This window comes from Fukomys damarensis, unplaced genomic scaffold (genome assembly GCF_012274545.1).
Source record: "Fukomys damarensis isolate Sample0158 unplaced genomic scaffold, DMR_v1.0_HiC HiC_scaffold_39, whole genome shotgun sequence".
NCBI classification, from domain to species: Eukaryota; Metazoa; Chordata; class Mammalia; order Rodentia; family Bathyergidae; genus Fukomys; species Fukomys damarensis.
Window position 1 is genome coordinate 84,211,445 of NW_022900951.1, and position 18,092 is coordinate 84,229,536.

The 18,092-nt window shown below is 36.8% G+C and overlaps 1 protein-coding gene across 2 annotated transcripts in view; it reads left to right on the forward strand.

The window, feature by feature from the left end:
- Mid2 (midline 2) overlaps positions 1-18,092 on the forward strand; it is an 87,369-nt gene that overhangs the window by 66,734 nt on the left and 2,543 nt on the right. The window contains exons 6-8 of one of the 2 annotated variants that reach the window (XM_010611912.3): positions 8,308-8,435; positions 9,475-9,708; positions 17,303-17,464. In XM_010611912.3, coding sequence (XP_010610214.1) covers positions 8,308-8,435; positions 9,475-9,708; positions 17,303-17,464 — 524 coding nt within the window. The remainder of the gene's footprint in view (positions 1-8,307; positions 8,436-9,474; positions 9,709-17,302; positions 17,465-18,092) is intronic. The other variant, XM_010611921.3, reaches the window with a different exon arrangement.

Sequence of the window (18,092 nt, forward strand, 5' to 3'; positions counted from 1 at the left end):
TTTTTGTAGCAGGGATCAAACTCGGGTCCTTGCGCTTGCAAGATGGAACCACTGAGCTAAATCCCTGGCCCAAAACACGCATTTTTTAAAGAATTTTAAAAAAATGTATGTTTTTATTGCTGTTTCTTTAAACTAACTTTTTCTTTTATACTGCCTAATCTGCTTTTAACCTCTCCAGTGTATTTTCACTTCAGACACTGTAGTTTCATCTCTAGATATTTGATTTGAATCTCTAAAAAGTATCTTCCTCTCTAAGGTATTCAGCTTTTCCTTTAGTTTTTTGAACCTATGAGATACAATAATAACTATTTTAATTCCCTTGCCTAATAGTTCTGACATCAGTGTCAGATCTTGGTAAGTTTTGATTGGTTGCTTTTTCTTTTTTGTCTTTTTAAAAATTAAAAATATGAATTTTTATTAATACACGTTTGCATTACATAACAACTACATTCATTGTGGGAAGTTGGTATATGTACATGACCGATTTTAATTCTTTTACTTTGCCTTCTCTTCCCCTCCTCCTTCTCTCCCTCCCTCCATCTCTTGGTCCCCTTCCTATTTTAAAAACATCTAGCTCTCAGTTTTCTATTATCCATCTTTTATTTTGCTCTTTAATGATTAGTTGCTTTGTCTCTTCATTATGGGTTTTACTTTCTTAACTCTTTGCATGTCTGGTAATTTTTTATTGTATACCAGATTTGTGAATTTTATTTTGTTAGTTTCTGTTTCTTTTTCCCACTGTTTGAACCCAAGACCTTGTGCATGCCAGGCAAGTGCTCTACCGCTGACTATATCACCAGGCCCTTTATTTTTGTATTCTTATGAATATTGTTTTTTTTTCTCATTGTGTTTATTTGTACATTTTAGGTACGCAGTACAGTTACATTTATCATTAGGATCTTGTACCTTTACATGACGGGTCTTGGTTCTCATTTTTTCCCCTTACCCCTGCCCTCTTAAGCTTTGTTCTGGGATACAGTTATGTTAATTGAAAATAGCTTGATCCTTTTAAGTATTGATTTTAAGATTTGTTAGGTTAAGGGCTAGGGTTGTACTCAGTAGCGGAGTGCTTTCAGGCATGCACAGAGCCCTGAGTTCCATCCCACCACCGCCAGGATTTTTTTAGGTGAGATCAGAGCAGTGTTTAGAGACAATTTTCCTCACTATTGAACCAAAACCCTCCTGAGTATGCTAGCCAGTATCCCGTAAATCATGAAATTTTCCAGTTTGACTGGTGGGAACAGATACTACTCACTATCTGGCCAAGTCCGAGCACTAAAGATTGTTCTCTATAATATTTTTGGATGGCTGTTTCCCTAACATTGGGTAGTTTCCTCATGTGCCTTAGTTGATCAGTATTCTATTGAATACTTGATGGAAACCTTTTGAAGGACTCCAAAAATTTCCCCCTGTAGGTTTTTCTTCTCCGGTACTCCATCTTGTGAATTCCAGCCAATTTAGTTTCCTTAATGTCTCAGCTCTGTTTGTTTAAATATAATGAGGCTATCAGGCTTTGTTTGGTTTTCCTTTGCATACAGTTTATTTTATTAAAAAATAGAACAAAATTTCATAACCAAATTATATGAGAATAATAATATTTCAATATACATGCTAATGTTTCATTTATGCTACTGGTTTATTTTAGTTGAAAAGGAAGTTTTGTGTTATCTGTTTCTTTTCTGTAAGAATCTTTTTGGTTTATGTCTTGCACTCTGAGTAACTATTTTGAGGCTCATGATACACAGTGTAGTAACTATTGTTATTCCTATGCAGTTTTACTCTCTTAACATTTTGAAACAAATTCTACCATAGTATTTTTAGAAAGAATATAGAGGAAGTAAATTTTTGAGAACTTTTGTCTAAACTATGTTAGATAAAATTTCAGTTTGGAAATAAATATCCTGTATAATTCTAAAAGCATGTATCATTGGCTCCAGTGTTGTATTGAGAAATTCACTACCACTTTAATTCCTGATCTTTTGATATGACTTATATTTTAAAACATAGAAGTTTTAAAATAGTATTTTAATTGCTAAATCATAATTGTATACTTTTACGGCACGCAGCACAATGCTTTGATATTTGTGTACAATATGGAATGATTAAATTAAACTGATTAACATATACTTCACCTCATTTATTTTTTGATGAGACATTTGAAATTTGCTTTCAACTATTTTGAAACATAAAATAAATTATTATTGCCTGTGGTCTCTTCATTATGCAGTAGATCTTAAAAACTTATTCCTCATGTCTAACTGAAATTTTGTACCCTTTGAGTACCAACTCCTAGTTTCCTGCCTCTCTTTCTGCACTGGCTTCTGGTAGTACTACTCTACTCTTTATCTCTTTACTTTGAAACTGGCGTTTTAGATTTCACATATAGGTGAGATCATGTGGTATTTGTCTCTATATTCCTAGCTTATTTCACTCAGCATGATGTCTTCTGGGTTCATCCATGCTGTCACAAATGATGGAATTTTCTTTTTTAATAAGAGGCAGAATAGTATTTCCTTGTATATTCGTAGTATTTCACATATACATCTTATTTCCTTCATCCATTCATCCATTGATAGAATTTTAGGTTGATTCTATATCTTGGCTATTGTGCATAATACTGCAGTGAACATGGGAGTGCACATGTCTCTTCAACATATTATTTGTAATTCCTTTGGATATAAACTGAGAAGTGAGACTGTCGGATCATATTGTAGCTCTATTTTTAGTTTGTTGAGGAACCTCACCTCGATACAGTTTGCTCTAATGGCTTCACTTACTTATTGTCTTACTTTTTTGCATTGCTGAGACAAAATACCCAACACCCAAGGTTAAGGGAGGAAAGATTTATTTGGTTCACCATTTGTAGAGGTTTCAGTTCATAGTCAGCTGGTTCCAAGCCAGGGTGGCGTGGCAGAGGAGAAACAGTGCATAGCATGGCAGGGCAGGAAGAAATTAGCAAGTGACAGCAGCAGCAGAAGCAACAGCAGCAACAAGTCTTCTTTCTGCCCCTTATATTCCATACAGGCTACCCACCCTTTGGGCTGGTAGCACTCATACCCAGGGTGGGGCTCCCTTATTCCTAGCATCTCACCCTCAATCCCAACTTCACATCCTTAATCCCAGCATTACACACCCTAGATCCAGCCATCTCCAAAAAGCCCCACTTATGACACTTGAGGCTTTGGGGGGACATCTAGATACAAGCCATAATACTTATATTTTCACCAACAGTGTAAAAGTGTTCCCAAGTTTCACCAGGATTGGCATTGGTTGTATGTTGTTGATTATTCATACTCAATGAATCTTTTCAATCTGAAGATTCAGTTCTAGAAAATTTTACTTGATATTTGACTCCTCTTTATCCTCTTTTGTTTTTCTGGGGCTCTAATTAATCAGATGTTGGCCACTCTAGATTTGTCTCCTAATTTAAAAAATGTGTTTCCTATTTTCCATGACTTTGTCCTTTTGTTTTAGTACCTAAGATATTTCTTTAGTTTTTTGTCTAGTCTCTCTGTTGAAAAATTAACTTAAGCAGTCATATTTTTATTTACCAAAAACTCTTTCTTGATACTTGTTTCTTTTTTGTCATATTACTATTGCTTTGTGGCATACACACTATTTTGTGTTCCAAGAATATTTTCAATTTAAAAAGCTTTCTTTAGAGCCCTACGTTGCCTCAGTTTCCTCCAAGTTACTTTTCTCTGTCAGTTTTAGTTTTTGTCCTTCCCTAAATGTTTAGCAAGCTTTTTTGACCATAAGCACTAAAAGGTACCTGATTAACTTTGTTAAGTGCTATAAGGTAGAGTGTCTTTTTTATTATGGTTGAGAGGCCTCAAGTGTTGGTTCTGTGGGTGTTTTCTTTTGGATCAGTTTCCCTTGTTGGGAATCCTCCAGTCTCCTGCTCTTGGTAGGGGTGGAGGTTATGAGTGTGGATGCCAGTATTCTGAGAGCCAAATAGGGTAAGGGAGCAGAGAGTTTTAAAACTGATTTTAGTGTAATGTCAAAGCTTTGCAGAAAGTAAACCTCATGTCTCCTGCCAGTGTGAAGGAAGGGCAGTCTCTGAGTCTGGAGGTCTAGCTGTTCCTCCTACAAACTTTCAACTTTGTGGCACTAAATAAGCTTCATGTTGGCTTCCTTATCCAGCTTTCTCTGATCTGTTGTTGATTACCACACATCCATCCCTCTCTAGCTTTCAGACATTTGTTGGAAATCTCTTAATTGCTGGCATCGTCTTATTTTCTTTGCCTTTGTGGGTTTTTAATGTTTTATTTTTTGTCCTTGCAGTGGGATTTCTTGAAATCAGAGCTAAAACATATATTTAAACCACTGTTTTTAATTGTCTTCACTTAGTATTCAACCCTCCTGAACTATTTTCTCTCATTTTTGCATCATTCAAAGTGTTCTTTTCAAGGTCACCAAATTTTGTTGATAAATACAATAGATACTCTTTATTTCATCTTACTGTTTCATCTTCCTTTGTGTCCCTACTGACCATTTTTACTTGAAATTGCTCTGCCCTTAGCTTTTATGAATACTCCTGGTTTCCTAATCTGTTTGATTTATTTTGCCTTTGTGAGCTACTCTTCCTTGATTCATTCTTTTAATGCTATCATTTTTCCCGATTCTTTCTTAAGATATTCTCTTCTCTTGCTGAAAGTTCTCGTTGAAAACCCTTTATCTCCCAGGGCTTTATGACCATTGAATTACCATCAAATAACATTTTGAGGATTCCCAACTGTCTATGCCAAGCTTCTTTTCATAGTTCAAGTATAGTCTATGGCAGTGGTGGCTGAACCTATAGCACCTGTGTTGTTTGTCTTTTAAGACAAAAGATGTTAACGTATGAGTTGTTTTTTCTAAACTAAAACCTCAGTATTCATGTTCAATTGCAGTGTTGGCACTTTGTGATAAATAAGTGGGTTTGGAGTTGCAGATTGTGCACTCATCTCTAAAGGTTAGCCATCATTGGCCTATGGTGTCAGTGGAAAAAATAACCATCTGTATGGTATGACTTAGTTAACCCAAGTGCCTTTCTCTCTAGACTCTTACAGGGTCTGAAATTCCCTCCCTACCATTATTCATTGTATTGTGTTAAGATGTATGACTTCAGATAAAAAATGAAACTTTAGCTGAGAAAGATATCCCTTCAAATATCATTTATTATATTATTCCCAGTAGAGATCAAGATCCTGAGAGACAGTAACAAGATGCTGATGTTGTGTTTTAACACAGAATGATAGACAGGTTGTGTGTGTGCTATGTGTGGGGTGTGTGTGTGTTTGTGTGTGTGGAGTGTCATCCTACATTGTCACTTTTAGCTCATTCTGAACATTTCAGATACTGTTAAATTTGGAATATACTGTGGTATCTTGATATTTGTATATATTTCACAAACATGTGACCATTTCATATATGCTGCATTATAGCTTGTGTCTGGAACGTTAATATTTCAGTAACTTTTTTTCTATCATTGTAAAACCTAATTTTCAATGGCTCCATTATATTTCATCTTTTGATGATACAATACTTAACTCACTTATCATCATTAGACAATTAATTTACATAAACCATGTTGAGTGCCCTTGTAGTATTGTATCTTTGCATATATCTCAATTATTTCTTTAATAAAAATTTTCTTAAGTAGAGCTATAATGTCAAAGAATATTTGATTTTGGGCTGGGGATTTAGCTCAGTGGTGCTGCATCTGCCTCTCAAGTGCAAGGTCCTAAGTTTGATCCCTAGTACTGAAAAAAAAGTTCTTGTATTGTCATTATTCATAATCTAACTGCTATCTCATTTTAATTTACATTTCTTTGATTTCTTATGTAGTTGGACTTTTTAATGTGTTTTTTAACCACTTGTTTTCATTTTTTTCTGAATTAACTCTTTGTGTTTTATTTCTCTGTGCTCTTGTTACCACACTAGTTTTTGCTTATTGCTAGGCATTTTAAAAGGTCTGCCTTAGCTGAATGTAGGGGAGCACACCTGTAATCCCAACACTTGGGAGGCTGAGGCAGGAGGATCACTGGGAGTTTGAGTCTGGCTTGGTCTACATAGTGGCTAGCCTGAATTACATAGTGAGACCATGTCTCAAAAAACATTGTTTTTTGTCTGCCTGTTTCCACTTTTGACTCTTCCTAATCCATTTACTGTAGCCGTAATACTCTTTTTAAAACAAATTTGAGTATACAACTTCTGCTGAAAATGCTTCAGTGACTTCCATTATTCCATTTTTCTTTCTTTTTTTTTTTGTACCGGGGATTGAACTCAGGACCTTGTGCTTGTGAGGCAGGTGTGGTGCCAATGAGCTAAATCCCCAGTGGCTTCCATTATTCTTAAGATAAGGGTGAAAGTTTACAACATGGCATACAAAGTCCTACATGGCTTTGTTTCATTCTCTAGTCTTCTGGCAAGAAAGAACATGTGTATCCAAATCACCTTTCCATAGGTAAATCTTATTTATCATGTAATCCATTGACTTCCTTGGGGGAGATCTCCCTTAGTGCCCGACTCCCTGCTAAGTGACTCTCGTGTTTGCTCTACTTCCTTTGTATGGCCTATTTAATGTCTGTATCCTCCATGATCTGTGAGTTCTGTGAAAGCAAGGACCATAGCAAACTTGTTTTCTCTGTGTATCTCCAGTGCTTGGCACATTAGTTGTATTTACTAAGTTTTGGATGGATAGGTGGGTGAATGGACGAAAGAAGACTGAGAAAGTCAGAAAGATAATACATGCGCCAATTTTCTGGTTTAATTCTTACATAAAAGAAGTTAAGTCCTTCCTCACAAAATCCTAGAAGACTGGTTATTCAATGTGAGACCTTAAGATTGTCCTGAGTTAGTCTTTCATTTGTTTGTACTTGTCTGCAGTTTATTCCTGAAGCATCTCTCTTTTCAAAAGTAACAAGAGATATTTTTCATAGATCTTAGCAGGGAATATGTACACGAGCAACTCCCACCCTCTTACAACTGATTCACCATAAAAATTACCTTTCTGATTTTCCTGTACTCTATAGCTCCTTTCCACTCTAACCTGCCTATTAATGCCAAGTCTTTTAAACTATCATTTGCATGTCTAAGGATCTTCAGTGGCTCTGATTCAGAAGGTCTGATAAAGGATTTAAATGTGTATTCTTTGTAAAAGCTCTGCCAGTTAATTCTGATGTGTAACTGTGGTTAAGAATTGCTGATGTAAAATATACTTAAATTAAAAAAAAAAACCCAAACAACAGTCTCTTTGGGCATGGTGGTGCACACTTAAAATCTCAGCTACTCCAGAGGCTGAGGGAGGAGGATTCCAAGTTTGAGGCCAGGCTGGGCAACTTAGGGCTGCCTTGTCTCAAAATAAAATTTTAAAAGGGCTGGGAGTGTAGCTCAGTGATAGAGTACTTGTCCTGCATTGCACACAATGCCGTGGTTCAATTCTCAGTACCAAAGGAGAGGTGGGGGAGAAAAAGCAGGAGGTGGAAAGATGGGAGAAAAAAAAGAAATAGTCTAAATGGTTATGTGTATAGGGTTTAGAATTACATAGACGTGGACTTAATTATATTTTGAAGTTTAATGATTGTGTGATCCTGGGCAAGTTACTCAGTTTTACAGTGTGTCAGCTATCTGACTTGCAAAATGGAAATAACATCTACTACACAGAGCTACAGCAAGGAGTAAATTAGATATGTATGTGGAGTGCATGCACAGTGCTTTGCATATGCTAAGCACTTAAAATGTTAGCAGTTGTATTGTTCCTAGTCTTTTAGTTATTCACTGGTCAATTGTTTATTTACTAGGTGTCCAACAGTGTTTTAGAGTATGTGAAAGATAAAAGAAGTACAAAATATGAACTTCATTTTTGAGTCTCTTAGAATTAGTTGGAGACATAAAATTATGCAATTAGTGAATATTTAATAAAATGATATATAGACATTATAAAAGATATAATAAAGGACAGTATTTGGGAGAAGATATTAACTCAGCATGTTGATTTCTTGATTAGCATGAAAAAATAGAGAAGAATCTCTCAAACTGCTCTTAGCAAGTTTTTAGAGGTCTAGTTTTGATGTTGTCTGCTAGATGGAAAATGATGCAGAGGGGGAAAATCCTAAATTTACTTCTCAAAAGTAAGAGAGCAGGGGTGAACATATGTGAATAAATATGCTATACCTCTTAATTGGTTCCTGAAGATTACATTGAAATGGTTTCCATTGGGAAAGCGCAGATACAATATTTTTACTTCTTAGACCAAAATCAAACTGGATGAAGGTTGCAAACCGATTTTGATGAATATTGATGTACTTTTTCTTTTTTTTCCAGAGTCGCCATGGCAACTGCATCTTCTCAAGTTCTCATTCCAGACATCAATTTTAATGATGCCTTTGAAAACTTTGCATTAGATTTTTCTAGAGAAAAGAAACTGTTGGAGGGGCTAGACTATTTAACAGGTATGGAAATACATTGCTTTTCTTGTCTTAAATTGTTTTCTTTTGGTGTACTTTTAGTTTAAAATACTCTGAAAAGGACAATATTTACACTAAAAGTGTTTTTATAGTCTTTAAAATGATACATGAATTTTTTCAATAGAATATACTTTAGCTCCTGTAACAGAAAAAAAGATGATTTGTCAAATAATTCTTGGGGTGGAATGGATATATCATCTACTATTAAAGGTAAAGCATAAGAAGTTACTGATGAGTTTCTCATTATGAGCCTATCAGTTATATATTATTGCTTGTTAGAAGGGCATAACTCAGATGGGAATTAGATAATATTAGACAGTGTGCCACATGGGAACAGGCCCTACTCAAATGATTTTAAGGTAACTTGGGAATCAGCAGGCCAGTAAAACAATATAAGAGATATCTGGCTTGCAGGCATTTTTAGAAAATAAGGAATGCCAAATAAATGTGATCCTTCCTGATATTTCTTTTCCTTAAGTGTGAATTGCGTTTGTTCTACTGAGACTTTATCCTAACTTCGGTTTTAGTTTTCAATGTTTATTTTCTTATCTCTTACAAAGCATCACATGAAGTGTCAGAGCTGTTAGAACTCAGAATTAGTTTTCTAGACAGGATTAGCTTATAAGAAACAGCTATCAGAAGTGACAGAGTACATTTGTTAACGTGTTGGAACTGAAGGCTAATAAATGTCTACAAGAAAAGAAAAAAGAAGTTGGGTGTGATGATGCACATCTGTAATTCCAACAGCTTTGGAGGCTGAGGTAGGAGGATCACAAGTTTAAGGTCAACCTGGCAAGTTAGGACCACTCTGTCTCAAAATAAAATTTTAAAATGGCTTAGGATGTATCAGTGGTGGAATACTCGCCTAGACAGCACAGGATCCTAGATTCAATCCTTAACGTTGAAAACAGTAACAAAAACCACCTCTCCAAGAGATACTGGGTTAGGTCAGAAGATTAAGGATTGTAAAATTCCAGGAGAGATCATATGCTTTCCTTAACTTCTTTTCTACCTTTCCTTACAGCCCCCAACCCACCCTCTATCCGAGAGGAGCTCTGTACTGCTTCCCATGACACCATTACAGTCCACTGGATCTCGGATGACGAGTTCAGCATCAGCTCCTATGAGCTTCAGTACACCATATTCACTGGCCAGGCTAACTTCATCAGTAAGTCATGGTGTAGTTGGGGCCTGTGGCCAGAGATAAGGAAATGTAAGGAAGCAGTAAGCTGCTCAAGATTGGCCGGGGCGCCACGAGGCAAGTGTTTGTAAGACATGTTAGGTTGTTTAGTATAGTCTTTCATAGAGAGTATAAGCTTCCCAGGGCATTTCAAATACCTTACTTATAGGCGACAAGCAAGTTGTGTATTTCCTTGGTGGGCAGTCACTGGGGCCACTCCCATTTGTTTTTGTAATCCATTTGTAATCCTTATTAATTAATTTATGTCACCTACTCTGTGAAGGACAGCACTGCTCAGTATTTGTTCCTAGGTAGCTTAACCACCATGATTTCTGGTTCCATGTGTGTCAATGTCTCACTCCCTGACTACTTCTTTCACTTCATTATCATGATAAAATATATTATGTGCAAACACAATTACTTCCTCTACCAAACCCATTCATATCAGTGATCATGGCACAAGGCCTTCTGCCCTATTACTCTTCACTCTACTCATTTTGCCTTTCCATGAATAATTGCAGTAAATATAGAAACATGTGAATCAGTCCTCTACAGAATGAATGACATTTAAAAAAGCAAATGGTCCTGGGAGTGGTAGTGCACACCTATAATCCCAGCTACTTGGAAGGCTGAGGTGAGAGGATTCTGAGTTTCATGCCATCTTCGGCAATTTAACAAGACCTTGTGTCAAAATAAAAATATAAAGGTTTGGGGATGTAGCTTAGTGGTAGAGCACTGCTGGGTTCAATCTTTAGTACCACACATACACAAAAGCACTTGTGCAGCTCATGTGTTAATGGTGAATTCTTAACTCATCAGTTGTCAGCCTAGAGATGAAAGTTTCCCTCATTGTTCTGGGGTGGGGGAGAATAGAAATAAAAGCAGAATCAAAGCTGGATTCTAAACTGGGACTTTTTCCCATCCTATGTTTCATTTGCATAGCTGCAAATTAATACCTTTTTTACCTTTGTATTTTGATTTATGTCTAACCTCACAGGCCAACATGAGAGTTTTTGTAACTAAGCTTTTCTTATAGGCTTCAATTTTTGGTTTTGTGACAATTCTGGGGCAGAAATCTGTTTTGTAACAATAATGGATTTGGGAGATGAGAGGGCATTTGGGAGTCAAACACTTGCCTCGTGCAGCTCCATCACTTGGCCCACTTAGCTGTGTTCCTGGGTGTTTCTTCAGGTTCAGAAGCCAGTAAGTCTAAGGCCTCATCAGTTTGCTTTTCTGTGCATGCCTTCCATGTTCTGAAACATTTTAGAGCCAGGAACTGTGCTTCTTCTTGATATGAGGAGAACAGTTATCTCCTGGGAGTTGAGATCAAGTCCAAGAAATGATAAAGATCTAAAGGTCATGCTTCTGTTTAAAAGGCTATGTAGTCCTTTGTGAATAAAAGCCTAAAGGATAATTTTTTTTGGTACTGGGAATCAAACTCAAGACCCTGTGATTGTGAAGCAGGCAGCGGAACCACTGAGCTAAACCCCCAGCCCAAGGATAATTCTTAATAGTGTTGGAATCATAACATCTTAGAGTTGAAACAGACCTTATAAGTCATCTAGCCTAATCTTCTCTTCAGCCAGACATCTAGAAAATGATTGTTCTTTCTCTGCTTAAACATTACCAGTGTTGAATACTCACTTCTAGCAAACAGCCCATTTGGTTGTTGTATAGATGTAAATAATTGCTAATGCTTCCTTATAAGAGGCCTTTTTTCTTTTAGTAAATAATAATTACAATAATAATTTGTGTATTGCCATTTATTAGCATGTCTACATATTATCTTTTTTAGTCCTTATGAATTTTTAGCCTTATGAAATCGACAATATTTGATTTACAGCGTCCGCCAAAAATGTACACACACTTCGGGAAAAGAAAAGCTTGTATAAATATTTTAGTACTGACTTTATTAAGACATTGTGAGGTTAATACAAGTTATCTTTGGCCTCTATAATTACAAGAGGTGCTCAAAGTGGTGGCTATTAGCTTCCAGATATTTTTTAATTGGCCAAACTGCTGCTTGGGTAACCTTGGTCACTGAGATTGCTGCACGTGCATTTTCAATTTCTTCTCTAAGGGCCAGCAGTGTAGTGGGTTTTCTGCACTATATGGCATCCTTTAGTGTCCCCCGTTTGAAGGAACACAACCTGTTGAAGAAATAGCACTATTTTTCTCTTTCTGAAATGTGTATACATTTTTTTGGCAGATTCTGTTTTTTATAAATGAACAAATTGAGGCTCAGGTTAAGTGAGTTGCTCAATATTGCAGAGTTATGAAATTATGGCGATTAGAGCCCGAGCCTGTCAGACTTTATATTTAAAATCTTTGAGTCAAACCATAGCTACCGAGAAGTTCTAGATTTGGCCTTTTGTGCCTCATTGACAAAACTAATCCATCTTTCACAAAACAGTTCTTCAGATGATTTTAGTTAACTCCCATGTCCCTTCTAAATTTTCTCTTTTCCTTGCCAGACATCCTTCGTTCTTTCAATGGATCCTCATATGACCCTTTATCTTTTTGATATCCTTTTTATGGACATTCCTGTTTGTCATAGTGCTTTATAAAGTATACTTACAAAAGAGTGAAAACAGTACTCTAAAACTGATCTTACAGCCACAGAGGATGGCTGGATTATTTCTCTTCTTTGTAACTTGCTGCTCTCTTGCCCTGCGCTTTTTAAAATTTTTTTATTTTTTATTTTTTTGGATTTTTTGAGACAGGGTCTCACTGTGTAGTTGAGACTGACCTGGAACTCACTATGTAGTCCAGGCTGGTCTCGAACTCACAGCGATCCTCCTGCCTCAGCCTCCCGAGTGCTGGGATTACAGGCATGTGCCACCATGCCCGGCTGCTGCACTTTTTTTTTTTGAGTTGACGACCAGGTTGGCTGTTGACTGCTTTCTGAGCATATAGTCAACTGAAGTCCCTTTATATTCCAAATCCTGTTTCTATTCATTTGTCTGAGCTGAAACTCAACACCATGAATTTATCCCTGTTATGTTTACCTGGATAGCTTTGTCCCCCTCATTCCAGCATGCCAAGATCCTTTTGGATCCAAATTAGACCTTCCAGTGCATTTCCCTCCTAGCCTGTGTTCTATGTCTTCCTCCAGTTGTTGACAGAAGAGTTCAGTAGGACAAAAACAAAGGCTGAGCCTTGAAGGAAAATTTCCGATGGCATTGGGAAATTGTTTTAATGGAAATAATTATGAAAACCCAATGTCCCAGTCCTACCTGCCCATTGGGCCTACTACTGTTAACCAAATCTAGTTCTGAGAACTACTTTCCCTCCCTTGAGGTTTTTTCACATTTTCTTTATTCAAAAAATTCTGCCTTGTTGGTTAAAATTAAGTCAGGAGAAGTAGCTCTTCCCCCTTTTTAAAACTTCCTTCATCTTTAACTTTCTTCCCACCTCTTCTAAGATCTAAAATTACCTAACCAGTAATGTTTCAGATGATGACATTAGCTGAAGGAGAATTCTAACAGTTGTTTGTCTTCCCACTATACTGTATTATTTTTCCTCTATTCTAATGTTCTCTATTTATTTAATGTGTGTTTTTGAGGCAGGGCCTTGCTATGTCTTACAGGATGGCCACAAACTTGTGGCAATCCTCCTGCCTCAGCCTCCTGAGTGTTGAGAATACAAGCATGCATCAACGCACACAATTTTAATTTTTTGTTTTGCATGTAGAAAGCAGTGGCCCTCACTGTTGTCTGGCCAGGAAATCTATAATATACTGCCATACAGATGTAAACAACTTCTATTTCCCTTCCTTTTCATTTTCATGTAAGTGCTGTCCACCACACATTTAAATTCAGGTTCATAGATTTTCATATTGTGATGTTTCTCTTTTGAACATTACCACAACTCAGTCATAAGTCCCATCTGACCAAGTCTCACTGAAACCCACAAGATTATATATTTACCTTTTAAAGTTTAGAACTGACTTCAGAATTACAGAAAAGTTGCAAGACTAGCACAAAGAATGCCAACATGCTGTTTATCCAGATTCACCTACTGTCAATATTTTGCCCTATTTCCTTTATCATTTGTTAAGGTTTTTATGTTTTCCAGAAGATTTGAAAGTAAATTGTATATGTCATGGCCTTTCACCCCTAAATTCTTCAATATATGTTTCCTAAGAATAAGGAGATTCTCTTACCTAACCGTAGTACAATTACCAACTTTAGGGAAATTTAACACTGATGTAATACTTTTATCTAATACACCACTCATATTCCCATTTTGATAATTGAGCCAATGATGGTCACTATGACATATGAAAGACCCAATGTTGTCCTTTATAGTTTAGGAACGGGTATTGCGTTTAATCATCTTATGTCTTTATTCTCCTTTAATTTGGGATATTTCCTCATTCCTTCCTTTTCTTTAATGACATTAACATTTTTAAAGTGCTCTTTTATTTCTTCATTGTAGTATTTCTTATATTGGGTTGGTCTGATGTTTACTGACAATGATATCCAGGTAATGCATTGATATCTGGAATACCGCATTAGTGATGTTGTGTCCTTCTCAGGGTGCCATACCTAGAGGCGCATGATAACTACTTGCCCTTCACATCTTGATGCTTCAAAATGTTATCTGATTTATTCATTCTTTAGTTCCTGTTTTTTTTCTTTTGTCACTAGTAAGCAACCTGTGTGGTGATACTTTAAGATCACATATTCTGCTCCCTCATAAAATCCATCTCCTCTCTAATGTTCTAGCATTAGTTGATGACTCTTCCCAGATCCAGTCTTTACTATGATGATTGAAAAATTACTTTTTTTTTAACTGAGTGCTCCTTTCCACATTCACAAGTTGATACTCAACATGAAAGCCTAGGCCCCACTCTCTATTTCTCATCATTTGTTTATTTATGTATCTGTAAGGACCCATGAATTCTCTTCTATTAATGATTCTTCACTGCCATTACTTATTTTGGTGCTGAAATTGCCCAGATTTAGCCAGTGGAAGCCTTTCAAGGTGACTCATAGGTTCTCAGGCTGTTCTCACATTGTTTTCATGAATACTTTCTTACTTTCTGGCATAATAAAATGCTCTAAGGTTATTGTAACCTCATCTTGTCCCTGCCTTGAAATCAGCCATTTTTATAAGGAGCTGTGGTTCCTTTTAGTGGGAGGAAAAGATTTAGACCAAGACACGGGTACTAGATACTAACATAAGTAAGCATATGCAGACATATATAATATGCATGCATACATGCTCTACATATGTGCACATCTGTGTGCATATACAAACACATATATCATCCCTTGGTATTCATTTGACACTGATTCCAGAACCCACTGAGGATAGAAAATCTCCAGATGCTCAAACGTCTTATAAAAATAGTGTGGTATTTGCATATAACCTATGCATATCCTCCCATATACTTGAAATTATTTCTAGGGAATAAAATATAAATGCCATGTAAATAGATGTTACCTTGTATTGTTTAGGAAATAATGACAAGAAAAAAGTCTGTAGATATTTAGTACAGATACAATTTTTAAAAATAGCTTCTGTCTGTGGTTGGTTGATTCCTCAAATGTGGAACCTATTAATAAGGGAGGCCAGATTGTTCCTGTTTTAGAAGTCACACAGTCATGTCAAACCCCCAGTTCCAATCCATCCTCACAGATTCTTTCTTGCCTTCCCTCATTCCATATTATTCCCTCTTCCACAGGGAGAGCCTTGGCTCCCCCCAAAGTCAATACATGTATTTATTTGCTTAATCTCAAACTATTTGTAAAATACTTTCAGAATTGCTTTGTTCATACCACTACAGAAACAAATTCCTAACAGTATAGTGTCATTCCCTCTCTATTTTTTTTTCAGTTGATATTTTAAGGGTGAAGGGAAGTTTTTTTAAAAAAATTTATTTGTAGGTAACCAACTTCATTATTTTCTGTGTTATTCTTCCTGTTATTATTGTTGTTTTGTAAGTCCAAGCAAAAATAGTTTGTTTTCTTATTTGCTTTTCTTTCTCTCAAAGAAGTAACATAGTATATATGATCTTATAGAATTTTCTTTGTTAAATTGACCATATATCCTGGAAATCATTCTGTAGCAGCTCATAGACAACATCCTCATTCTTTATTTACAGCTGTATAACTTCATTTTGAAGTTTGTTTTTATTTGTTTGCTTGTTTTGTATTATTGAATGTATTTGGAAGATTATATGTTTTCCTCTTTGTATTAAAATTTCATGTGCAGTTTATGATTCAGATTGCATATTGGTTTATAGTTAAGTTAGTCCTCAAGCACTGTTCCTGGAACTTCTCCTTGTTGTCTTTTCATAAGAATCACTAGGCATCCCCACATTCTTATTCCTCTTTCTGTAGCAAGTCTGTTTGTTTCCCCATTATACTTATTTCTCTAGTTTTAATTTAGGCTGCTTCTACTTCCTCCCAAATTAATTGTTAAGCCATTTGATAAGATCTCTTGCAAAAGATACATAATTTATTATTTCCAAATTCCAATCTCACTCAGTCCATCACTTGAGATACATAGAAGCGACCAAATTCAATGCTCACTTTCCTTCCCCCTTTCTTTCCACATCATGGTAGAACTGTGTCTAAAAAATAGTAAACTGAATGAAAAACAGATTACAGAAGAGAGAAGTCTGGTCAATCCACAGATTAAAACGTTGTTCCCTCTTTTACTGAATGCTAGCCAAATGCATGTTTTTAATTATGCATATTTCCCCTTTTTAAGCCAGTGTTTATAGTCTAAGGGCTTTCAGAAGCAGAAGCCTAGATCTCTCTGATCCCTTTCCCTATCTGGGAAGGAGAAAGGTTCCAGGCAACAGTGTATTATTCCTGGACTACCTGACTCCAGAGTAATGTGAGAGTCAGAGCTAAAAAGGGGTTAAAAATATGTAAATGCAATGAAGAAATAATATATTCTTTGCGTATCATGTCATCTCCTTGGCTGCTCTATAACATACTTGTTTGAGCCCATCAAGTTTGGGAAGTAAGGTAGAAGAGGTGGTGGAAGGGTGGAATCACAAGCCCTGAAGGCCTCTCTACCTTGCAAAGATAAAGGAATGTTGTCATTCACCCCAAGAATTTGTCATATAATGGAGAGAACACTGGGCTAGGATTAAAAAGAGAGGAACTTGGACCAGGGTTCTGTTTTCAGCATCATCACCAACTATCTATGGCTTGGGAGAGTCACTTTCTTTTCTCTCTCTGAGTGTCCCTCTTGTAAAATGAGGGAAATTTGGTGCCTAGGTGCCCTTTACACTGAGTTTCCATGTTTTTGTGCTCTGAACAGGACTGCTCCATCCAAACAAGGCTAGTGTCAGCTCTCAGAGGAATGAACCTTTGGGGTAAAGATTAGAGACTCTGTAACAGTGATGGTTCTTTGATTTCTGTGTTATTTGGTGGGAAATTGACACAATTTAACTTTTGCTAGTACCCAAAATAGCCAGTAAGTTTTTGTAGCTTCTCCATTGCCAGAAATGAGGATCCTGGCATGATCCTATCTCTATGGTAGAAAACAAGTCGTGAAATCGTAATTCCTGGTTCATCTCATATCTTTCAAGACTCAAAAGAAAACAAAATGAATTCACTGGGTGGGGGGCTTATGATTGAATTTTTAGTGTTTTTTAATGCTATCTTTTACTTGTTGGTTGATGTCCTTGTCTTTCCCCATTTTACAGGCCTATATAACTCAGTGGATAGCTGGATGATTGTGCCCAATATTAAGCAAAACCATTACACTGTACATGGACTCCAGAGCGGAACACGTTACATCTTCATTGTTAAAGCCATAAACCAAGCAGGCAGCCGGAACAGTGAACCTACCCGACTAAAAACAAACAGTATGTTGTGGTGATTCCAAAAAGAAGGACCTGTTTTCCTCTCCATGCCAGGGAGGACACAGCCTGAGCAGGCACCTACAGCAGTGCATGAGAGCAGTGGCACTAGGCAGAAGAGCTTTATTCTTATATTTCATGCTTTGGGCAAGGGGTATGTTAGTGTCCATGGGAGATTTGTGGCTAAGAAATGCATAAAATAGCTGGTATCTTAGGAGAATGTTAAGTGAAGGATTTTTCCTCTGGTCTCCACCCCATGCTTGGCGAACAGTTGAGTGAAAGAGAATTATTTGTGATAATCTGACAAAACTCTACTGCAGAGAAGCTGTATCTGTTAGAAATGCATTTGATTGCAAATAACGGTGGGCTCTCTGGGGGGACCCCGTCCCGCGGGGAATAGGAGGTGAGAGCCGCCTCTTATTCGTGGGTCATCAGAGGCCGATCCGATCTTGAATGTCTGTGGAGGAAATCTTTAAGAAGTTAGAGTACACGGCCCAAGTCTGGTTTCTGATCAAAGGCGCTTTATTGGCTCAGCAAAACGATTATATACTGTTATCCCAGGGGGAAGGTTCAGCAAGCTTATTGGACAGTTCAAGCAAATCAATCACATGAGTCACTCAAGCATTTAACCATA